Genomic DNA, 25,333 nt, shown 5'->3' with positions numbered 1-25,333 from the left:
GGTTTCCAGGGAATGAAACCAGGGTTTGACATCAGACCTCGCCGTGCGGGAGCTTCAAACTTGCCGCCGATCATTGTTCAGCAATAACTCGCCTTGTTATTGACTCTCGTTGCAGAAGTAACGATGTTACACCCTGTAGCAGGCCCCTGATTATAACATTCCCTCACACACCACATCCTCTCCCCCACCGGCCCACAAGTAAGGTAGAGACAGGTGGGCAGGTGGACAGGCGGCATGTGGACAGGTGGGCAGGTGGACAGGTGGACAGGTGGGCAGGTGGACAGGCGGGCAACAACCCCCCCCGACGTTAAGGCCGGGTGTCCTGGCGGCTTGGCCCGGCTCCGTGGGTCTGGTGTCTCGCAGTGGAGGCAGCGGTCACGAGTGGTGGGTCAGCCCTGCGGCACTAAACCTCCCCCACGCCCCCTCCACTCCCCCCACTACCCACTCCCCATTAGTCTATTCAGCCCATCGAGTCTACTCCACCATTCAATCATGGCTGATCTATCTCTCCCTCCGAACCCCATTCTCCTGCCTTCTCCCCATAACCCCTGACACTCGGACTGATCAAGAATCTATCTATCTCTGCCTTAAAAATATCCATTGACTTGGCTTCCACAGTCTTCTGTGGCGATGAATTCCACAGATTCACCTCCCTCTGGCTAAAGACATCTGTGTACTTGCTAATCGGGGATGTGCTGAGTTCTGGACATGATGCGCTTGTACACCTGACAATAAGGGCATCGTTGAAACATTGACTGAGACACATCCGACAGTTGGCTATACTAGTCCTTGGTGCAAACTTTCAGTCGGGAGCCAGGGGTTTGCACAGGAGGGTAACTGTCAACTCTGAAACTATTGCCTTTAACTGTTGCAACAAGATAGAGATTGTTATCAGCTTGGACTCAGCGCTGAGCCAACTTTGTCTCTCACCAACACTCCCATCCAGGCGCTTTCATCTATATTAGCTGCGTTTCCGTGACCTCTCTGTTTCACAACCCTGCCATTTCCATTGCTCCCCGCAGAAATAACTGTTGATCTTTCAGATAAAGATCAGAAAGAATGCAAACCACTAAATGTTTAGTTTCAAATATTAGACTGTGCACAGGGAGATCACACTTCAGCAAGTCCAACTGAATCATTCATTTTCACACAACAACAGGGCCGGTGATTCTTTCTCCCATCGATGTCTGGCTTTGCATGACCCATAGCCTCTTGCCCAGGACATTAACCGTCTGAGTTCATGTCTTTGGGAAACTAAACCTAAGCAGGAGGAACATCAGGAACTCTCAGACTCATCACCAGACTCGGGTCCAACCCCAGGTAGAGTCCATGCTGTGGGGATCAATACTCAAGACTATTGCCAGTCACAGTTCATAGCTGGTGATAACAAACTGTGTGCGGTTGCAATATCTGCAGGCTGCCTTACTCTAGGGGCCTCCGGGAGCAACCGAGAGGTCTCTGTCCGGACTGAGATCCCCCTCGTTTCCCCCTCTCTGCTCAGACTATCCCAGCTGCAGCTCCAAGACACAGGAGCAGAAATAGGCCATTCAGCCCATCAAGTCCACCCTGCCATTCAATCATAGCTGATCAATCTTTCTCTCTCAACCCCATTCTCTTGCCTTCTCCCCATAACCCCTGACACTCGTATTAATCAAAAACCTATCTATCTATCTATACTTTAAACGTATCCACTGTGTTTAATTGTCTGTGGCAATTCATCCACTGATACACCACTTTGTGGGGTGGAAATATTTAATAAGAACCTAAGGAGGAACTATTTACACATAGGGTGGTAGTTATGTGTAACGGGCTCCCACAGGAGGTAGTTGAGGCAAACACTATCACACTGTTTAAAACTAATTTGGACAGGTACATGGATAGGAAAGGATTAGAGGAACATGGGCCAAACATTGGCAGGCGGGGCTTGTGTAGATGGGGCATATTGGTCGGCATGGCCAAGTTGGGCTGAAGGGCCTGTTTCTACACTATGACTGAGTAAAGAAATTCCTCCCCTTCCCCTGAGATTCCTGCTCATTGTCCAGAGCTCCCCTTTGCCCCAGTTTGAACCAGGCTAGACCAGGTACCCAGCGGTGGAACGTACAAACTCAGACCATGCACTGGACCCAGGGAACACTGGCCTGGGTGGACCAAGGCCAGGAACTGGTGGCCTGACAGAGGCAACACTCCTTGTTATCTGCAGTAGATCAGAGACTCAGCATGGACCAGCCTTTGCTGGATAACATTGCTGAGAAAGTCCAGTAACCTCTTGTACTTCACCAGGGAATGTCCATCGTGCCTTTAAGAGGAGTTACAGAAACATCCTGTTTACTCGCTTGTTGGAGAACTTTGACCAGGTATAAAGTCCCAGGACTGAAGGCGAGCAGGAGTTTGGTCCCGATCCCGTGGAGCCCACCCTGCTGAGTTTCTCCAGCTCTTTGTGTTTTGCTGATTGGTGGAATGTTCAGCACAGGAACTGGGAGCAGGAAATGGCCACTCAGCCCCTCCATCCCTGCTAGCCTGTTGTCCCTGGACAATCATTGTTGACCTGACCGTGATCCCAACTCCCCCCCCTGACCTCTCATTCCCAGGTTAGCAAGAGCCAGAACAATATGCGGACTCAAGATCCACTGCCCCTTGAGGAACAGTCCTACACTCACCACCCTCATCTCCGTCTTTGTTAAGCAGGGATCCATTGGTCTAGAATCCTATCCTCATCCACCTTGTCAACACCATCCTTTCCCCAACGAGAAGCACAACTCTGTCCATCACCTTCCAACTGAGGCATAATTCCCCGACCTTTGAACCAATGCCACTTATAGTTGGGGTTCTGGATTCCTGTAGACCAGTCTTTGCAAACCCTGTGTTGATCCCAAGTGTGTGCATTGATTGGTGGCTGAGATGATGGTCAGACTGAACTAGCTCAGCACTAGTGTGGTGGAAGGGACTGCGAAGCGTTGACACGCAGAGATCATGGACATGATGATGATGGTGCGTTACTGAGACATGATGTGTGTGTTTCCTGCTGACAGCCACAGCAACATTCACAGCTGCCCGTCATTGTCCTACTGTCCACTAACAATGGCCCCGCATGCTAACTAACGTCCCCACAAATGTACATTGATCAGGCCCCTGGAAACTTGATAAACCCTGTATCTCACAAACACTGTGACACAAGAATGTAATATTAATTAATGGGATTACTTAGCAACTGTGAAAATAACTAAGGTTGATGGAGTAGAACAGTTCAGGACAATGTCCATGCCCACATGATGCCAAGTTCAACTAATCTCCTCCATTCATATCCATCTGCCCATCTACAAGCCTCTATAACACTACTATGGTGGGTGCCCAGATTACTCAGCCAGGGACGGTGGTTGATGTGGATATAACTGTAGCAGTTAACAGAGTTTTGTACAGGCACATAGATATGTAGATAATGGAGGAATACAGATCGCGTGCAGGGACAGATTAGTTTAACCTGACATCATGTTCAGACAAACATTGTGGGCTGAAGGGCCTGTTCCTGTGAGAAGCAGAACTTCAACTGTGAACTTTCTCCAATTATATATTCAAATTACTGCTTAAAATAACTGAGTACAAATGTTGCGCCTGTTCTCTGCAGTGTATGGGTGTCTGGAACTGCTGTCTGAGACGGGTGCTGTGTAAATAGAACTGCTTGTCACCCACGCGGTTAATTCTCAACTAACCCCCGGCCTTGGACATCCCCCACAACTGTCTGCAATCCTCTACTTCATCTCCCTCAGGGCCCCTAGACAGACTCCGGGTCAGAGCAGTCTGCAGAGTAGCCACGGCTGGATCTGACGGGCCTGTGGGACTGCACAACCCAGTCTGATTTGAGTGAACTCCCATGAACGAAGGACGAGACCACCCCGTCACCCACCCCACCCCACGCACAGCCCTCTCTGCTTGCCTCTCCTCTTCACAAGGTCATGTGATAGGAGTAGAATAGACCATTCGGCCCATCAAGTCTACTCCGCCACTCAATCATGGCTGATCTATCTTTCCCTCTCAACCCCATTCTCTTGCCTTCTCCCCATAACCCCTGACACCCGCACTAATCAAGAATTTATCTACAGTATCTCTCCCATAAAAATATCCATTGACTTGGCCTCCACCAGCATCTGTGACAATGAATTCCACAGATTCACCACCCTCTGACCCTCTAAGGAAGGTCCTCTTCATCATCTTTCTATTGTCCTTTAATTCTGAGGCTGTGACCTCTAGTCCTAGACTCTCCCACTGGTGGAAACATCCTCTCCACATCCACTCTATTCAGGCCTTTCACTATTTGGTAAGTTTCAATGAGGTCCCCCCTCATCCTTCTAAACCCTGGCGAGTACAGGCCCAGTGCCGTCAAACGCTCATCATATGTTACCCATTCTGTCCAGGGATAATTCTCGTAAACCTCCTCTGGGCCCCCACCAGGGCCAACACATCCTCCCTCGGATACGGGGCCTTTGTCATCATTCCTACCTTGCCTTCTCCGTTCTACCTTCCTCTATCCAGCCACCTGTACCCCCCCCCCCCCCCCCCCCCCCATCACCCACTCACCCCAGATCTCCTCATCTGCTGCCCCAACCACCCTCAAACTCTAGACCAGAACTGCAGATATATTATTATCACTGTGGATACGATTGTAATCATGCCTAGTCTTTCTGCTGACTGGGTTGCACGCAACAAAAACGTTTTTCACTGTGTCTTGATACACGTGACAATAAACTAAACTAATCTAAACTAAACTATATTTATTCAGGAGATGTGGGCTTTGTAGACTGAGCCAGCAATTAATTACCTGTCCCCCAATAGCCCTTGAGGAGGTGGGGGTGAGCTGTCTTCTTGAGTCGCTGCAGTTCCAGAGATGTGGTTGCACTGATATGAAGGGAGTTCCAGGATTATGACTCAGCGATGGTGAAGGAACGACGACATATTTCCATCAGGGGGTGGTTCCCCAGCACTTTGTTGCCCTGGCAGCGGTGGTGCGTTTGGAACTTGCTGCTTAAGGTAGTTTGTTGAGTAGATCACATGGCTTGAGGGAGATGAGGTGGTGGAATATCCAGGCCAGTCCACTGTGGTTCAAGCTGTCATTGGCAGTTTCACCGCCAATGAGCTACAGTCCCAGTGTGGCATCCCTTCCACTGGTGGGCAAGCCGCAATGGTGGAGATGAGAAAGCCCACACACTGAGATGTTGAGGAGTGTCTGAATAATGTGCCAGAGGACCATCTCTGATCCCTGGGGAACCCGACTAACAATGTCACTGCTCTTTACTGGACCTTATCTTGCATGAAACATTATTCCCTTTATTCTGTATCTATACATTGTGGATGCATTGATTGTATAATCTTTTTGTTGACTTGCTAGCTTGCAACACAAAAGCTTTTCACTATACCTCAGTACACGTGACAATCATAAACTAAACTACTCCTCAGCGTCGAGGCTCTCTGGTAGGATGTTGGTGCTCCCACACCCAGGATAGTGGATGTTGAGCAGACACCCCACATCAGATGCAAATAACAAACTGCTGGAGGACATCAGCGGACCAGCAGCATCTGTGGAGGCAGACGGATGGGTTTAAACCATGACCTCCATAACAGTCTATTATCTAGTGACACAAAATGCTGGAGTAACTTGGTGGGACAGGCAGCATCTCTGGAGATAAGGAATGGGTGACATTTTGGGTCAATACCTGGAGTCTGAAGAATGGTCTTGACCTGAAATGTCACCCATTGCTTCACTTCAGAGATACTGCCTGTCCCACTGGGTTACTCCAGCATTTTGTGTCTATCTTCAGTGTGAACCAGCATCTGCTGTGCCTTCCTCCACTAACTACTATCTAGGATGGACCACGGACAGTTATAGATTAAGCTTCCAGGGGTAACTTACAACTTGAAAATACAGTTGATATTGGTTCATGACCCCCTTCAAGTTCAGGGTCATTACTCTAAAACAAGCAATTCCTGGACAGCCATGAACCAGAAATCCCTAAATGCTGTTGGGGAACGGAGTTCCACAATTTAGACCCAGTGACAAGGGATGTATTTCCAAATTAGGACGATCTAATTTAGAGAGTAACTGTATGCAGTGATATTGCCAGGCCCATGAAGCCTTGTCGCCTGGTGTTGTTGTAGTTGTGCAGTCACTACACACAGTACACTATGTCGATGGGCCATGCTGCAATCACCAGTGGCAAGGAAGCAAAGGGTTAACGTGGTGGATCGGGTGATGTCAAGGTGCCCGAGACTCACCCAAAGATGGCGAGCGTTCAATCACCCGTGTACTTGGTGGAAAGGCTGTGGGGCTGCCAGAGGTGGCCACAACAGTTGTGTGTGTGTGTGGTTGTGGTGAGTTTCCCGTCAGGGGTGACCCCCAGCATGATGGCTGGCCTTGTCACCACCTTGCAATGCCAAGGGCAAACTCTCTCCTTTGAGGTGAGTGTTTCCTGATAATTGATACTTGCTGTTTAGCTGACCTTTGCTAGTTGGAAATGTCCTTGTGCTGACTGTCATTTCTGCATTTTATGATGGTCAATTGAACTGGGCAGATGGGTGCTGCAGTGCTGAGGGAAACTGGTGAATGTCAAGTAATGTTGAGAGAGCTCAACTTTCAGCTGATTTCATACTACCACCACTGGTATTAAACAGCATCTGCCTGCTTTGGTGTAACAACTCTACCAATGGTGCTGGCCCTGTGATCACACCTATAGCCCACCAGGGCAGATCAAAGACTTGGGATTCAATGCCCCTTGGGGATTTTGCCAAGCCTGATCTTGCTCTGCAGCCCACACAGCTACGATGGTGCTGCCATGCTCTCTGCATCTTGTACCAGGGCTCCCAATCACACTGTCAGCTCTGTAGCAGAGTTCCAATCTCAGTAACATATCCAGGTGGGCCGCTGCCATGATTCAGCTGCCAGAGAAGCTAAGGTCATTCTCACAAATTTTATTTTCATAGACAACATACAAATGTATCTGTATTAACTTTACATATCAATAAAACATTATAAAAGATTGATCCCAAAGGAGGGAATTCCCACTGTGTGCATCAGACAAAGCAATCGAAGCACACTCTATGCTCGTAAAACAAAGTATAAAAAAGTACATTTACTCTATCAATCTAGTGTAAAATCTAGAAAAGCAGAAAATATAAAAATGATTCACATTTACATTCACAGTAAAACCATATTGTTTGGGAAGTTCACACACAACCGCTGGCTATTTTGGACAGATATTTGCTTTCCTGTTTGCCCTGACTGCACTGGACATGAGGCAGAGACCACTTGAACTGTGCAATGTCGCAGAGCTGCACCAGGCTCAACCTGTCCTCTCTCTTCAATCTCCTCCTCTGACATCTGGACCCAGCACGAGGAAACACTTTGGAGCGACGCAATGAGAATTTCACCCTCTCTGTTGGGCTGTAGCTGGACATGCCCCACAATCTACATCCTTCACAACAAGCTGCAAGTTCATGCCAAAACCCATGGCTAAACTGCACCTTCAACAGAAACATTACCTGACACAGCTACACCCGTACCTTTCTGCTTTTATTCTAATGCTGCAGTCACATTTTTTTTCTAAATAAAGAAACATACTTATTCTCAAGAGTTTAATTTTCAATTCTTATTTTGGGATCTGGCTGTTATGGGTGAGCCAGCATTTCTTGCCCATCCCGACTTGCCCCTTGGGGAGGTGAGGGTGAGTGCCGTCCTGTGGTGAAGGTGCTCTCACCGTGCTGTTGGGGAGGGAGTCCCTGGCCTCAGACCCAGTGATGGTGAAGAACCTGCACAATGCTACATGAGTTAACTGAGCAGCAATCTGAGCAAACGTCATTGTTATTCAAATGTAAACACAGCAGTGAATTTATTTTTCAGCAAGATGAGTTTCTGAGCAGGCTGCAGTCTTTGGAAATCCATTCATTGTCATCTGTACTGTGCTATGCATTGGAACAAGGATGCCAGAATAAAGGCAGAACATAGAACAGTACAGCACAAGAACAGGCCCTTCAGCCCACAATGTTTGTGCCGAACATGATGCAAAGATCAACACATCACTCCATTCCCTGCATACCCATATGCCTTTCCAAAATTCTCTTAAACACCACTATCATATCTCCCCCGGCACACACCACCCTCTGCCCCGCACATCTCCTTTAAACTTTCCCCCTCTCACCGGCTTAAAGCTGTGCCCTCTAATATTTGATTGTTCCACCCTGCCATGTTTGCAAAGTGTTAAACTGTGCTGGTCCTTCCTAGAGTAAAACTGACAATTTCATTAATGGAAGGAATACTGGCTTCACAGGTCACATGGGATATCACAATTAATTGTCCAGGTGCAGTTGATATCTGAAAATGATACCTGATATCTTTAAACATGCAAGAACGTGGTAATGAGGTAAAAGGTTGACTATGATTTCACTGAATGGCAGAGAAGGTGCGATGGGCTGAATGGCCTCTTCCTGATTCTAACAGTATGAGTGATTTTTCATATAACCCCAGAGTTAGAAAGAGTTTAATTTAATTGAGTTTTTAACTTGCTTATATTGAACTGGGAAATAAAAGTACTTTGACAGGGTGCCCTTTAACATTTCCTTCTTCGCTGAAACATATAGATATGTTATCTAAAATCTTGTTAGCATATGTCAACAATACTCTGTAAACATTATAATGCTGTAAATCAGAAATGGAAACAAATAATTCCATTGTTCGAGTGTTCCCTTTGGAGGGAATGCAAAAAGTGACATCAGGCCATATCTGTTCAAGAAAATATCCCCAGAGATATTTCAGGAATTCTGAACTCCACTGTTGGATACATTGCTGCAAGAAGGCTTGTCTAATGTCAATTGTCTAAGTAAATACTAATGAGCTCTATGATTAATCCAATCACAAAAAATACATGCAGCTATTCTTAAAATATTTCAGCTAAAACATCAGGGAGCAGGAATACAATAGGATTAAGGTGATATCTGTGCAGCAAACAACCTGAATAATGTCGATTGTCCATGTACAATATCAAGGCAGCTGGTGATAGAGAGGTGGCAGTTATATACAGAGGCAGGAGGGTGGACTATGAAAGGTAATCAGCAATTTTCTACCATTCTCTGTTGATGTTTCTCCTTGTAGACGGTGGAAGCGACGACTAAATGTCGCTCCACTGCACATGTGCGGTCTGTGGAATGTAGGCCATCGCCCATTGCTGCACTGCACGACTTCTCATGTTCACCAATCTAGTGACATCCTCATGAACTGGAGCGCTGGTCAGTGACAGGTAACTAAGATCACTCTTTGTTTAAGGACATGAATTGTTGGAGGAAGTTCTTATCAAAGGGTGGCAGACTGGCACATCAGGTAGAGTTGCTGCCTCACAGTGCCCGAGACATAGAAACATAGACAAATAGGTGGAGTAGGCCATTCGGCCCTTTGAGCCAGCATCGCCATTCAATATGATTATCTAAAATATGTACCCCGTTCCTGCCTTTTTCCCCATATCCCTTGATTCCTTTAGCCCTAAGAGCTAAATCTAACTTTCTCTTGCACATCCAGTGAATTGGCCTCCACTGCCTTCTGTGGCAGAGAATTCCACAGATTCACCACTCTCTGGGTGAAAACGTTTTTCCTCATCTCTAACTTAAACGGCCTACCCCTCATTCTTAAACTGTGACCCCTGGTTCTGGACTCCCCCATCATCAGGAACATTTTTCCTGCATCTTGCCTGTCCAATCCTTTAAGAAATGTATATGTTTCTATAAGAATCCCTCTCATCCTTCTAAATTCCAGTGAATACAAGCCCAGTTGACCCATCCTTTCATCTCAGACCCAGGTTCAATCTAAACCTCAGGTGCTGTCTATGTGGAGTTTACATGTTCTCCCTGTAACCATGTGGGATTCCTCCTGGTGCTCCGCTTTCCTCCTACAACCCAAAGATGTGCAGGTTTAAGTTCTTAGGAGTAAATATCACCGGCAATTTGTTCTGCACCAGTCATATCGAAACAAATGCCTCTACTTCCTAAGAAGCCTTAGGAAATTCGGCATGTCCCCAACAACCCTCACCAACTTCTACAGAAAGTATAGAAAGCATTTTATCGGGATATATCACAGTATGGTTCATCCAAGACCTCAAGAAATTGCAGAGAGTTGTGGAGAATCTGGAGATGTAGACTCAGTATGGATAGAACTGAGGAATTTTAAGGATAAAAAGACACAAATGGGAGTTATCTACAGGCCCCCAAACAGTAGCCTGGATATAGGGTGCAAGTTGAATCAAGAGTTAAAATTGGCATATCGTAAAGGTAATGCTACGGTTGTTATGGGAAGTTTCAACATGCAGTTCGACTGGGAAAATCAGGTTGGTATTGGACCCAAGAAAGGGAGTTTGTGGAGTGCCTCCGAGGTGGATTCTTAGAACAGCTTACCAGGGAGAAGGCAATTCTGGATTTAGTGTTGTGTAATGAACCGGATTTGATAAGGGAACTTAAGGTAAAGGAGCCATTAGGAGGTAGTGACCTAATATGATAAGTTTTAAACTACAATTTGAGAGGGAGAAGAGAAAATCGGAAGTGTCAGTATTACAGTTGAACAAAGGGGTTGGGGGAGGAGCTGGCCAAAGTTGACTGGAAAGATACCTTAGCTGGGATGACAGTGGAACAATGGCAGGTATTTCTGGGAATAATACAGAAGGTGCAGGAGCAGTTCATTCCAAAGAGGTAGAAAGATTCTAAGGGGAGTAAGGGTCGACCGTGGCTGACAAGGGACAGTTTAAAATTAAAAGAGAAGAAGTATAACACAGCAAAGATGAGAGGGAAGCAAGAGGATTGGGTAACGTTTAAAGAGCAACAGAAGAAAACTAAAAAGGCAATACGGGGAGAAATAATGAGGTACGAGGGTAAGCTAGCCAAGAATATACAGGAGGATAGTAAAAGCTTCTTTAGGTAAGTGAAGAGGAAAAAATGAGTTGAGACCAAAGTTGGACCCTTGAAGACAGAAACAGGTGAATGTATTATGGGGAACAAGGAAATGGCAGACACGTCGAACATGTACTTCGGATCTGTCTTCACTAAGGAAGACACAAACAATCTTCCTGATACAGTAGTGGCCAGAGGACCTAGGGTGACGGAGGAACTGAAGGAAATTCACATTAGGCAGGAAATGGTGTTGGGTAGACTGCTGGGACTGAAGGCCGATAAATCCCCAGGGCCTGATGGTCTGCATCCCAGGGTACTTAAGGAAGTGGCTTTGGAAATCGTGGACGCATTGGTGATAATTTTCCAATGTTCTATAGACTCAGGATCAGTTCCTGTGGATTGGAAGGTAGCTAATGTTATCCCACTTTTTAAGAAATGCAGGAGAGAGAAAACAGAGAATTATAGACCAATTAGCCTGACATCGGTGGTGGGGAGTCTTATTGAAACATATAAGATTGTTAAGGGATTGGACACGCTGGAGGCAGGAAACATCGTCCCGATGTTGGGGGCGTCCAGAACCAGGGGCCACAGTTGAAGAATAAAGGATAGGCCATTTAGAATGGAGATGAGGAAAGACATTTTCACCCAGAGTTGTGAATCTGTGGAATTCTCTGCCTCAAAAGGCAGTGGGGCCAATTCTCTGGATGCTTTCAAGCGAGAGTTAGATAGAGCTATTAAAGATAGCGGAGTCAAGGCATAAGGGAAGAAGGCAGGCACAGGGTACTGATTGTGGATGATCAGTCATGAATGGCGGTGCTGGCTCAAAGGGCCGAATGGACTACTCCTGCACCTATTGTCTATTGACATAGTCTAGACCATCACACAAACCAATCTCCCTTCCATTGACTCCATCTACACCTCACGCTGCCTCGGCAAGGCCAGCAGCATCATCAAGGACGAGTCTCACCTCGGCCACTCCCTCTTCTCCCCTCTCCTATCGGGCAAGAGGTACAGAAGTGTGAAAATGCACACTTCTAGATTCAGGGACAGTTTCTTCCCAGCTGTTATCAGGCAACTGAACAGTCCTCTCACCAACTAGCGAGCGGTCCTGACCTACCTACATTAGAGACCCTCGGGCTATCTTTAATTGGACTTACTGGACTTTACCTTGCACTATATGCTATTCTCTTTCTCCTCATCTGTATACTGTAGACAGCTTGACTATAATCATGTATAGTCTTTCTGCTGACTGGAGAGCACGCAACAAAAATACTTTTCACTGTACCTGGATACATGTGACAATAATAAACCAAACTTATTAGCCTCTGTAAATTGCCTCTAATTTGTTGGAATTGGACATGAAAGTGGGCTAAAATAGAATTGGTATGAATGGGTGATGAATGGTCAGCCCAGACTCAATGGGCCAAATGGCCTGCTTCCATGTTACATCTCTAAACTAAACATGAGTTCTGAACTATGGAATACCCTGAAGTTTTAGTCTAGTTTAGATTTCAGAAACAGAATTAAAACAATTTGTAAGAACAGCAATTGAGGTACAGGTTTCATGAAGGAAATTAGTCTTTCTGAAGAGCAAATGAACAAGAACTGGTGCAGTGGAGGTATGTCCAAGAGATTGTCTGACTGTGTGAGTGTCAGCGCTCCACTCACAGAAGGACATCTGTTGTAGACTGGGAACATGATGTCCGCTGCTCGTGATATTAACGGTGAGAGCCTTCAGTCCCCCAACACGCAAGGAAGCCTGAGAGAAGATCTTCGCCATAACTTCACAGAGTACAGAACATTGAAGATCAAATGTTGAAGCTGGTTACTTGATAGTAATTTTGGAAGAAACTGGGTACAATGTCTGTGCCTAGAGGACAATGTGCAGCTTGGTACAGTCATTCCGAGTTGCTCAAATGTTACACGCTGAGTTCTTTCCTGCTGTCAGGTAATGCTGCCAAGTTATCCAGGTTATTGCATTGCCCTGTGTCGCAGTACCAAGCCTCTCTAAGGCACTGAAACGGAGCATTAAGTATAAAAGCTAAGCTTGAGTTCTAAAAATATTTTTTTGTCCCTGGATGGAATTTGATGTGTGCAGCTTATTTTCTGCAGTAACCATGTTCCCCTCTTGCTATATGTGAGGAGAACTCGTATCTGTCACGGCTACGATAGCCACATACATTACATTCAAACGGATCACGGAAACCATGGCAACCCATGTGTATAGTGAACATAACGTAATCCAGGTACAGCACTCGGCAATGGTCACACTTGTAGACCCTGACTTGCTCGCCCTCGTTGGTCATCACCTTGAGCATCTCACGGCCTGGCCCCTTGGCTGCCTTCACCATGTCGAATGGTTTTGGATTCTCCTTGGCTGCAGCCAGGCCATTTCTGAAGCGAGGCGCCATCATGTGGTGCTGCAGGTAAGCCTGCCCCTCGTGGTTGCTCTCTGTGTCCGTGGAGTCCTGGCAGCTGTTGCTAGGCGAGCCTCCTCTCTCCAACTTTGCTTTCACCTGCGACCCACTGTTTTCTGTGGCTGCTACCCTTGGGTGACCATTAGAGGTGTCAGAGCGTGTGAGAGACAGTGGGTAAAGGCTGCTGATCACAGATACCATCTCTGCAGTGGGAGCAGGAGGGGTCTGGACAAGGGGCCGTAACGACTCTGCCCCCAAGTAAGAAATGGCATTGTTGATAGCTTGGTCCATGAAACGTGCCTGCATCATTTCACCCTCCTTCTCATAAGATGGAGCTGAGGTGTATTGCAGGTCTTGATAGCCCAGGCAGAACTGCTTCTCACCTGTGTGTGCAAAAATAACAAAGTTTACTTTAGTTTATAACATGTACTTGTCCAAATGTCTTTTAAATGTTATTATAGTACCTGCCTCTACTACCTCCTCTGGCAGCTCATTCCATATACCTACCACCCTCTCAAGTTCTGCAGCATGCTCTAACATAGATATTAAACAAGCTCACCAGTAGGGGAGTTTAAAGGAGTTTCTGGGCAGTGTGGGTGTAAGCTGGAAGAACAAGTGAAATTAAATGTAGTTAAGAACTAGATGAACATGCACTGGGCGTGTGCAGGGGGAGACAGGTCTGCCAGCTGTCAGCCGGGCTGTTTACTGGCATCTGAGACTCCGGTGGGGGAAATACCATGCACCACTTCACAAAGGCTTCAGCCCAGAACCAGTGTGTGGGAAATAGTTCCAATTCCATACACACCCTAGGACACAGATGATGCATTTATATTTGCATCTTTTACTGCACGTAGAGAAAAATGATTTAAAATGTGGGCAATAGTTTGTAACATTACTGCGAACAAATAGCATGAAACTGAGGCTATCACATCAGTAACTAAAATAAGTCGTCTTAGCACCTTCCCTCTATTAATTTCCTGCTTTGTACAAATGTCACTTGGCATGGAATTATTCCAATGTTCAATTATTTAATTGACTTTAAACCCAAGTTTATCTTTTTTAACTTTTTATGTTCTCGGAGACTGTGCCGTCTTCCATTCCCTCCATGTGCCTGCACCGATGGCCAGGGTTCAGTGCCTTGCCTCCTGTGACTGCAGCAGCTGTCTGTGTGATCCACAGCTCGCACGGAGCTGCACATGCAGGCTAAGGGGTGAAAAACTGAACTGAAATGTCACAGCATGAGCTGGCTGTGGGTGACAACCACAGGAGCTTCACTCCTGACCAGAAAATACTCCACTGATACACATGGACTTGGAAACACTTACAGCAGCTTTTGAACTGGGCACAGAGGTGTTCAGTAAAACTGTGTGAATGAATGTTCCTGTGGAACAATGCTGATGAAACATTTATCATTTAGTTTTTGCATGCAAGACAAATTTGCGATTGCAACACTGGCAATTATGCAAGGATCAGTTGAAAACTTCAAAGACAATATAGCAGAGAATGGAGCTATGAACATCGAAAATGGCATAGTTGGCTGCTCTGGAAGGTTAGATTGCATGGGATCCAGTGAGAGCTAGCCAACTGGATAGAGAATTGGCTTAATTATTTGCTATAGGAAAGATGTTGTTAAGCTGCAAAGTGTGCAGAGACGGTCTATGAAGATGTTGCCAGGACTTGAGGGGTTGGGCAGGCTAGGACTTTATTCCTTGCAGTGCAAGAGGCTGGGTGATCATATAGAGACCATGGGGGTAATATATAGGGAGAATGTACAGAGTAGTTTGCACAAGGTAGGGGAATCAAGAATCAGAGCACATATGTTTACGGTGGGAGGAGAAAGATTTAATGGAAACTTGATGGGAATGTATTTATTTTCCACAGAGAGTGTGGTGGGTATATGGAATGAGCTGCCAGAGGAGGTAGTAGAGGCAAGCACTATAACAACATTTGGACAAGTACATGGGTAATAAAGGTTTCGAGGGATATGGGCCAAAGGTGAGCACATGTGAATAGAGTAGACGTGTGGGTTGGGCAACAGGGTCTGTTTGCGTGTTGTATGACTCTATGAACACAGAACAGTACAGCCCAGGTACAGGCCCCCTTGTGCCAAACCAACTCTTTATTGCTTGCACTTGATCCATATCCAAAAGTCTCTTAAACGACATGGTCTTCTATACTCAATATGTCTGTCCAACCTTTCCCTGTAGCTAATGCCTCCTAATCCAGGCATCATTCTGGTAAACCTCTAGGCTGTGGGCCGAGCACCAAAAATGTGTCTACAAATCAACTCTCGTGACCCATGTCTTGGAACTACATGCAATTTTGCACAGATTTAGATAAAATATATTTGAGAAGGAAGTCGTAACTCGTCAGTGCCATAAGTTGCATATTAATTAATTAAACTAACTAGAAAATCAGATTGAAAAAGTAAGTTGCATCTAGTGTCCAATGTCCATAATTAGACCATGAGGAGCCTATTTCCGTGTTGCAGTCTATTTAAACCATATTGGCGGTGCCTTGTGGCAGCGGCTCGACTGCAGTCTGTCCGTCTTTTCATTCTTTTTGTCCCGTTAGGTGTATTTTTGGTTTTAGTTTTTAGCCGTGTATATGTGGGGGGGCGGGGGGAACTTTTTAAACTTTTAAATCTCCCCTGTACGGGGACGCAACCTTTTCCCTGTCGGGTCCCCGTTGTCGTTGGGGCCTAACATCGTGGAGCAGCCTCCAACCGGAATCGACCTGGGGCTCCAGTCACGGAGCCTGCGGATTCACCATCGCGGAGCTGGCTGGCTTCAGAGCGTGGAGAGCTGTGGTGGCGCAAGGCTCTGGCCACAGGCCCTGTGGACGGTGACATCAGGAGCTCGCGGGTCCCTGGTGGGAGACCGCTTTTCGGAGCTCCGGCAACAGCAACTTCTCCCGCCTGAATCACGGGGTTAAAAATGACCCGGAGCAGGGCCTTACATCGCCCGGCGTGGCCTTAACGGCAGCAGGACTTGCCATTACCCGCCGGGGGCTCCAACATCAAGACCCGGAGCAGGGCCTTACATCGCCCGGCACGGCCTTAATGGCCACGGGACTTACCATTGCCCGCCGGAGGCTTTAACATCGGGAGAAGAATAAAGTACAGGGGAGAGATAAGACTTTACCTTGCATCACAGTGAGGAGGTGTTTGGAGATTCACTGTGATGGATGTCTGTGTAAATTGTGTCAATTGTGTGTCTTGGTTTTTTTCTTGTTCGTATGACTGAAGAAACAAAATTTTGTTTGAAAGTGCCAGGCTGAGGGAAGGCTAAGGCATCTTCCACTGACAGGAAAATGCCTAACCCTAACTCGCCCCCCTTCCAGAGCTGCCCACGGCTGGAGCTGGCTGTGGCTCCATACGTGTGGCTGCTCAGAGTGTCCACCTCGGCCAGCATGCCCTTCTGGATCGTCGTGGTGATGATGGGGGGGAGCAGCATTGCCCTGCACGTCGCCCGGGCCGCCTTCAGCACCCCCATAGTGCCGGCTCCGTCAGTCCGCCCGCACGCTCACTGCAACAGCCCGACCGACCCTTTCAATAGACAATGGCTGCAGGAGTAGGCCATTCGGCCCTTTGACCCAGCACCGCCATTCAATGTGATTATGGCTGATCATCCCCAATCAGTACCCCGTTCCTGCCTACTCCCCATATCCCCTGACTTGGCTATTTTTAAGAGCCCTATCTAACTCTCTCTTGAAAGCATCCAGAGAACCGGCCTCCACCACCCTCTGAGGCAGAGAATTCCACAGCACTCACCGGCCTACCAACTGCCCAACCGACCCTTTGCAGCACTCACCAGCCATCCAACTACTCTCACCATTCACCACCCGACCGATCCTCCACAGCATCCATTGGCCTACCGACATGCCCGACTGACCCTGACCCTGACCCTAACCCTAACCCTAATCCTAACCCTAGCTGTACATTTGTCATTTAACAGTTCACATCATAACTTTATAAAGATAAATCAATTGAAAAACAAAATGACCTGCAAGGTTAGCATTACCATTATTGCTTGGAAACCTTGCTATTGCTATTGATGTAATGAGGAGGCAGCAACGATCCCAGGGTCCTCGCTGCCCAGCAACCATAATACAAACGCAGGATTGGTCAATTTACGTCCGACCTCAATGGCAAACGTGCATTGATTGGACAATTACTACTCGGAAAATTGGAAGTTTTTCCCATATTTCAAAAAAATGTGCAGGTTTTGGTCTCGACGAGTTTCAGGTATGATTTATCTATTTTTACACAATATGTTAAAAATTCAGGTAGTTCCATGAGTTGGGTGACGAACCTGAACGAACAAGCTCCTTGGTCCACAGCCTACTCTTCTATACCCTCTCCAAAGCCTCCACATCCTTCCTGTAATGGCCGACCAGGACTGCAACACTCCAAATGCAGCATAACCAGAGTGATATAAATCTACATCTTGACTTTGTGATTCTTCTTCTCAATGCCCTGAACCACCATATGCTTTCTTTACCACTCTATCTACTTGTGTTGCCACTTTCAGGGAGTTATGGCCATATCCCAAGATCTCTCTGCACTTCAATTCTGTTAAGGGTCATGTCATGAATTGTATATTTTCACCATACATTTGACCTTCCAAAGTGCAACACCTCACACTTGCTCAGATTAAACTCCATCTACCATTTCTCCGGCCATTTCTGTAGCTGATTCATATACCACTGTATATTATGACAGCCTTCCTCACAGTCTGTGACCCCAGCAAATTTACAGTACATCCAATTAATTTATGTATATCAAAACCAGCAGATGTCCCAGCACAGAACCCTGCGGAACTCCTCTGACCACACACTTCCAGCCTGAATATTGTCCTGTGCTCCTTGGCTCATGCAGATAATTCTTTAATTAGGAGACAGAAAACAACAAAATACAATTGGGATTGACGTGATATGTTTGCTTCACGGACCTTGGTTCCTCCTATACTACCTTTCCAAATGTGTGAGTGCATGTCTATAAATATAGCTCTCTGCTGCAATGACTAATATTCAAAAAAGGGCTTGATGGGGGTCACCACTAATACAGCAACAATGCTCACAGATTGAAGGCACATCTAAAGTTACCTCCTCTGTAGCAACGTTTATTCCATGACAAAATCTATTCTCAACCACAGACAGAATTACTGACACTACACTTGAAAGTAGCCTGTGAACAGAGGCATGAAGCGTGAACAGTCTGAACAGTGAGCAAGCCTGAACAGAGGGGCTAACAAGGTAGCAGGGGGAGGGTCTGTGAAGGTACAGAGGAGTAGGGAGTGGGTCAGTGTCTGCAGCTGGCTGGGACAGGATTGATGCAAAAAGCAATGTAACTGTTGGCATGGTAATGGTTGCCATTGTCAGTTAGAAAACTAGGCACGCCATGGGTTCTCTGTATTACTGCAGTTGAGCACCAAGTTTTTGTTAGTGTGCGTTTTGTCTGTGCCTTTATCACCGGCAGAGCATGCAATCGCTGCTCGACTCACACAAGTGCCAGGGTCTGTCTTTGCTCCATATACGTAGCTGATAGACTCAAATGACAATTGACCCCAACTAGGTTAGGAACTGTACAGGAACCGGCTCCACTGCCAACAGGTTGCCATACCACCTGCCTGGAGACTTTCATATTTTATGAAGAGAACACTTTATAGGGTGGGGGGACTGTGAAGTAAATTGTGGGGGAGATGCATGTGAAAGTGGAAACAGAGTGGCCCTGCTGGGAATTCTAGGTGATCTTACGGCTGATATGTGAGTATGGAAACTATCAGCCAAATCTGTGTGTGGATAGCAGGGTGGGTCTCGGTCCCACAGTTTGGGAAACTTTACCGAACAGGGTGTGAGATGACTCACTTTTAGAAACAATCACGTGACTCATGCACTTTTGAACTCATTCTGACACTTAAAATGATCAAGAAATAAATTTAGATTTAGATTGTGATGGAGCATCAGGCTGAAAGACAGAATGGTTCAGAAGCCTTGGTGGCACCAGCATGGCTATAACATTGCCAGATGATGCCACAGCATCATAAACATTGTAGAGACTACAGCTCACTTTTGCACAAACAGCAACAATATCTACCCCCTTCTATTCCTAGGGCTGTATAATTCCACTGTGAGGGCAACTGAGGTTTCACTGCCTCTTGTCGCTCATTCTTCCCAGCTTGCTGAGTGCCTCAAGTGTACATACACTACAGACTGGGCAAAAGTACAAAAGGGAGAGAGTGCTAACAATGCAGGTATTATGTTCCTGTTTACATTGCAACTTTCCTAGAGCAATACTTTGCTTGACTTTTCTCTCTCTTTCTCTCTCTCTCTCCTCTCTCTCTCTCTCTCTCCCTCTGTGTCACTGCCATTCACTTCACTCTCTCCTCATTTCCTGATATTCAGCATCCTTTTCTAGAATCCTCTGCTCACCTCTTTCCAACACACCATTCAGCTGCAGCAGATGCTGCTGCGAGCTGGCACAATCATGTTTGACAGCATTCCCTGATTTAAACGTGGCAATGCGTTGCACAGAGGCACCTGAGTTTAACATGGTCAGGAGGTGCTCATCCTCTCTGGCTGATGTGTCTCTTTTGGAGATACCATCCAAGGATGAGTGAGGATGTGAAACAGTTGTGACACCTTCCAAGGAAACAGTCCGATTTGGTTCCGTTTTGGATAGGCCAAGTTGAGATTTTTACTTGAACACACCACCAGCTTGGAGAATCCAGGCCATGAGTAGAAGCAGCCGTTAGGTCAGCGTTAGAGCAACAGGAATGGAATGAAGTAACCTCTGTGGCTAGAAAATAATTTGAAAAGTTTTCATCTAACAGGGCTATAAAATGGACTCAAGCAAGAACTGTTTATTATCCCTTTCAAAATGCATCATCTTGGAAACCAGAGTATGAACAGGTTCAGACTGGGAAATTAAAATAGCGCTGGGGGACCCTGCACTTGGGCCTATGGAAGATTTCTTTTACATGCATAGATACATAGAAAATAGGTGCAGGAGTAGGCCATTCGGCCCTTCGAGCCTGCACCGCCATTCAATATGATCATGGCTGATCATCCAACTCAGTATCCCGTACCTGCCTTCTCTCCATACCCCCTGATTCCTTTAGCCACAAGGGCCACATCTAACTCCCTCTTAAATATAGCCAATGAACTGGCCTCAACTACCCTCTGTGGCAGAGAGTTCCAGAGATTCACCACTCTCTGTGTGAAAAATGTTTTTCTCATCTGGGTCTTAAAGGAATTCCCCCTTATCCTTAAGCTGTGTCCCCTTGTCCTGGACTTCCCCAACATCGGGAACAATCTTCCTGCATCTAGCTTGTCCAACCCCTTAAGAATTATGTAAGTTTCTATAAGATCCCCCCTCAATCTCCTAAATTCTAGCGAGTATAAGCCGAGTCTATCCAGTCTTTCTTCATATGAAAGTCCTGACATCCCAGGAATCAGTCTGGTGAACCTTCTCTGCACTCCGTCTATGGCAATAATGTCCTTCCTCAGATTTGGAGACCAAAACTGTACGCAATACTCCAGGTGTGGTCTCACCAAGACCCTGTACAACTGCAGTAGAACCTCCCTGCTCCTATACTCAAAAAGCACACAGTCCAGAAGATGATGAATGCATTAATTTTCAGATCTTGGTTCCTTCTCGGGACTAGGAAGAAAATGATGCCAAGTCAGGGAGTCAAACAGCATTGGAACAGGTCCTTTGGCCCAACGTGCCCATGCCAACAAGGTCCCCATCTACACTATTCCCACCTGCCCGCATTTGGCCCATTTCCCTGTAAACCGTTCCTATGTGTGCACCTGTTGCAATGTATTTTAAATGTTGCTACTCTACCTGCCTCAACATAGGAATTGGTAAATGAAAGCATCCTCTCCTGCAATCTTCTCTGGCATTTATTCAGCCATGAACACCACTTTTGCCTTCAACCAGTGGTCATTTGTTTAAAAAGTCTACCATGTGAACATTATTTTTGATTGAACCATTTTTAGATGATGTTCATTGGCAATTTACAAGTGCTTTGAACTAAAAATTCTCATTAACTTCTGCTTAAATTCAAATGTAATATGGCCTCAAGACTGAACCTACCTTTAAGCATTTAGAAGGTGATATGTCACTGGAACCTACAAGATTTTGAAAGAAGGGAAGATAAGATTCCAGAACTGAGAGACTGTCTCAGGCCCAAGGGATGCAAATTTAGGAATAAGAAAAGTCATTTCTTTACCCACAAGGTAGTGAATCATTGCAGCTTTTTACACCAGTGCTGTAAGCGCTCAATTATTCAGTACATTGGAGAATGCAATTGAGTTGGACAGTGACTATCGGGATTGGACAGGAAATTAGAGCTGATGCAGAGGACGATTTATGAGCAGTTGAGGTTCTGATAAAAGATTGACACTCGAAGAGATGAATGAATTAATCGACTCAGCCAACGTTCAATGTCCTTTATCAGATGATACTATACAGGTTCTCCTGGGCTTCTCCCTCTCATGAACGTCACCTATAGATTTCTCCATCCTCCTCACAACCCCCACCCACAACTCAAAGCTATTTTTAATTTCTAACACAGATGCTGCCTGCCTTGCTGCTTCTAACGTTTTCAGTTTTTCACACAGTGTTGTGCTTTCCCAGTGTGCATCTCACATTTCCTCCTTGATCTGATATTCTTTTTCCTTTCTTCCTGAATCTTTCAATTTCCATCTCAGCCAGAAGAATATCCAATTTTAAAGTCTTCACCTCCCTCTCTCAGCTGTCACCACTGCCACCTGTATTATTCAGTCTCATATAGTTTCCACACTGTCAAAGACATCACTTCCATCTCTTCTCTCCTCCCCTTCCCTTTCTCTGCAAGGTAAAGCCTGTTTTAATTCTACCATTTTTCAGTTGTAAGAGGTCGTGAACCTAAACATCGACTCTTTCTCTTTCTACATGTGACTTGTTCAGCATTGCTTTTGTATATTTTTAGTTTTAGTTACATTGGTGACTTTTAACAATGTTCTGTTTCAATTGATTCCCAGAAACAAAATGGACACTGCCTGATAGAGATGTGAATGCAGTCCGGGATTTTGTAATGTCCGAATCTGAATGCAGCCAGCCCACTTTGGGTGTCAGGGAATTCTCATTCCAGCAGGATCACGCTGTTTGATCAGCAACAGTCTGGTTCCAACAGGATCACAATGGATTCACAGAAAAATCTCAATCCTGGCAGCTGCCCAATGGATTTATAGACAGCATTTCTTCAGGGTCACATTGTAGTCAGAACCTGCCTATGATGCCACAATATTACAGATGGATGTTGTTGGGTACAGATCGAATATTTTCCTTTTGAGAATAGGAACTCCCTTGCAAGCCTGTTCTTAATAGGATCCTGAGGGGTGATCTTTTACACAAAGGGTGGTGGGTGTATGGAACGAGCTGTCGGAGGAGGTAGTTGAGGCAGGTACTATCATAACGTTTAAGAGACAATTGAACAGGTACATGGATAGTGCAGGTTTGGAGGGTTATGGGCCTTGCACGGGAGGTGGGAGCAGTGTAGATGGGGCATTTTGGTTGGTGTGGGCAAGTTGGGCAAAAGGGCCTGGTTCCATGCTGTATGCCTCCATGACTGCTGCACCGAATAAACATGCTCTGCTGATGAAAATGTACCATGTCTGACATAAAGAGCTGATAGAAGCCTTGTACCCAAGCCGTTTACAACAGCAGACCTGCCTTCATTATTTTGAAACTGAGATAAATGATTGATGTTGAAAGCTTCATCTGACGGTGGGGCTGAGGATGTTGCTTCTTGCTGCTCTCGACTAAAACATGTACAGTCCCAGTAATGGTGTGGGTTTGCTTAATGAGTAAAGCATACAAGAAGCTATCGTTATGTTTCATTTACGGGCAAGATAAATGTCACCATAACTCCAGCAGATGAAAGCAATTGTTGAGATGATTTTAGCTGGATACTTGTTACTTTCTGTGTTTTATTTTCACATAGATAACAAGAGTTCAGAAAAATGGTGAGAAACTGCATCCTGTGAACAGGAAAAGATTGGGCACTTTGATCCACATTAACACTTCATTACTCAGTTTCAATCATCTTTGCAGAATTACTCCTACTAATCCTCCGCAAAAAAAACTTCATTTCAAAATAGCACAAACATCAACATAAAGTGGAAATGTTTAGTTTGTTTTAAACATTCCTGTGGAAATGTTCATGGGATGTGAAAGATAATAACCAGGACCATTAAATTAAAGGGGTTAAAATACCACACAGTTCAGTATTTTCTAATCTTTTGCTACTTCCGTCTATCTGAAACTCTAATATTACATTTTTTCAGATCGGCAAAGTTAATTGGAACTAACAAGTTAACCCTTTACAAGGCCACTGTGGATGATGCTAACAAATACAGCAGGATATTTCACCAATTCAATGGCATCTTATTTATGCAAGGCCATACATTTGATTCTTTGACATGTGAATGCTTTCAAATACAAATTCTCAAAACAGCAGAAAATGCCACAAACAATTTCAAATATATTTTTTCTAAAATGGTTATTATCTCCCAGTAAACACACTGATGTAAAGCATTTGTCATTAAAAAAAATACTGCATGGAATCTCAGAACCAAGCAGCTGCATAAGAACATAATAAAGGTCAGAATATTAACATGATCAGCCCACTGACAGAACCAGCTTCTCTTCGTGTTATGATACTGCAGGAGGAGCGGATTCATTTTTAATATAATTTATCTACAATCTTCACTTTTGTCTGCAAAAATTTGATATTCACTGGAACATTTCCTTTGTTTACAAGTGTAATTCTACAGCTAAAATTGAGGGTGGTGCGTTCTGACAATTATAAATGTCACACTGGTGACAAATCAACTTTAAAGGCACGGAATGGTGAAAATGCGCCATGAAACAAAAATGTTTAAATTTGTGGTGATAATACAGTGCTTATAATTAAATGTTCATTATCTGTACACAACTCTACTGTGTCAGACATTAGATGTGTTTGTGTTACATTTACATTGCTTTCTATATGCAATGTAGGTTAAAGTAATTACATTGCTAACTGTAATTTTTTAATTCCTTACAAATTCCTTACAAAGTAAAATTCATTACAAAATAATAATTTTTATGAAATAATGACTCTCAAAATGTTTTCAAACTCCAACCTAGATGCATTCTTCAATTGCACAAAAGCTCCAACAGTCCCGCAATTTCTAATTCTGCAGCGCGTATTCGTGGTTCTATTTGTGTAAAGGCCGACCTCTGGTACAAGAATTAACAGAAATGGCAGTGCTACCTTAATTAAATTAATGCACAATGCAAACACTAGTGTGTCAAAATCCTCAGCTTTATCTGCAGGAACTGGTGGGCGTCAGAAGCCAGCCTAGTTACATGATTAAAATAAAGCATCTAAATTCTTACCGATGAATTTTTGAGGCATTGAGCTTTTCCGCTTGGCGACATTGCTTGCAAGTCTATCCAGCACCAGAGCTCTCTCAGATCCCATCTCTGCTTTTAGATTGCGATGATGAATTTCTTCTGTCTCTGCTAAAATGAGAGAAAAAAATCAACAGAATAACATGAGGTTTCACCTCAGCGCATAGTTTGTGTAGCAGGTGGAAGGAAGCTGACGTAATGACTTACCAACTCTGAGGGCACTGACTATGACCAGAGGGGGCATGGAGAACGAGTCTGTGGTTACTGATGCTACATTGGAGACGTACTGATATCAGCATGCTTTCATCAATGGAGGAAATAACTGATTAAAACTCAGTTTGGGGTAAAGAGAGAGCGAGAGACATTGAACATTTTTTGCCAAATGAGCAGTGCATTCTGAAATTCTGATTCAACCTGTTAACAGGTCCTGTTCAAACTTTGATCTCCTGGTTGACAAACATTTTATCTTCCCTTCCCATTCCCACACTGACCTTTCTGTCCTGGGCCTCCTCGACTGTCAGAGTGGGGCCACATGCAAAGTGGAGGAACAGCACCAATT

General features: G+C 45.3%; 1 protein-coding gene across 2 annotated transcripts in view; it reads right to left on the bottom strand.

The window, feature by feature from the left end:
• Positions 1-6,948: 6,948 nt before the first annotated feature.
• Positions 6,949-25,333, bottom strand: part of LOC129710063 (zinc finger protein Aiolos-like) — a 100,778-nt gene continuing 82,393 nt past the window's right edge. For both annotated transcript variants that reach the window (XM_055656752.1, XM_055656753.1), the window contains exons 7-8: positions 24,760-24,885; positions 6,949-13,711 (exon numbers count right to left, since the gene is read on the bottom strand). In XM_055656752.1, the coding sequence (XP_055512727.1) occupies positions 13,011-13,711; positions 24,760-24,885 (827 nt within the window). In that variant the 3' untranslated portion in view covers positions 6,949-13,010. The remainder of the gene's footprint in view (positions 13,712-24,759; positions 24,886-25,333) is intronic.

This window comes from Leucoraja erinacea, chromosome 27 (genome assembly GCF_028641065.1).
Source record: "Leucoraja erinacea ecotype New England chromosome 27, Leri_hhj_1, whole genome shotgun sequence".
Lineage (NCBI taxonomy): Eukaryota > Metazoa > Chordata > Chondrichthyes > Rajiformes > Rajidae > Leucoraja > Leucoraja erinaceus.
The sequence above is the reverse complement of the archived record's forward strand: the minus strand, read 5'-3'. Positions and strand labels throughout refer to the sequence as shown.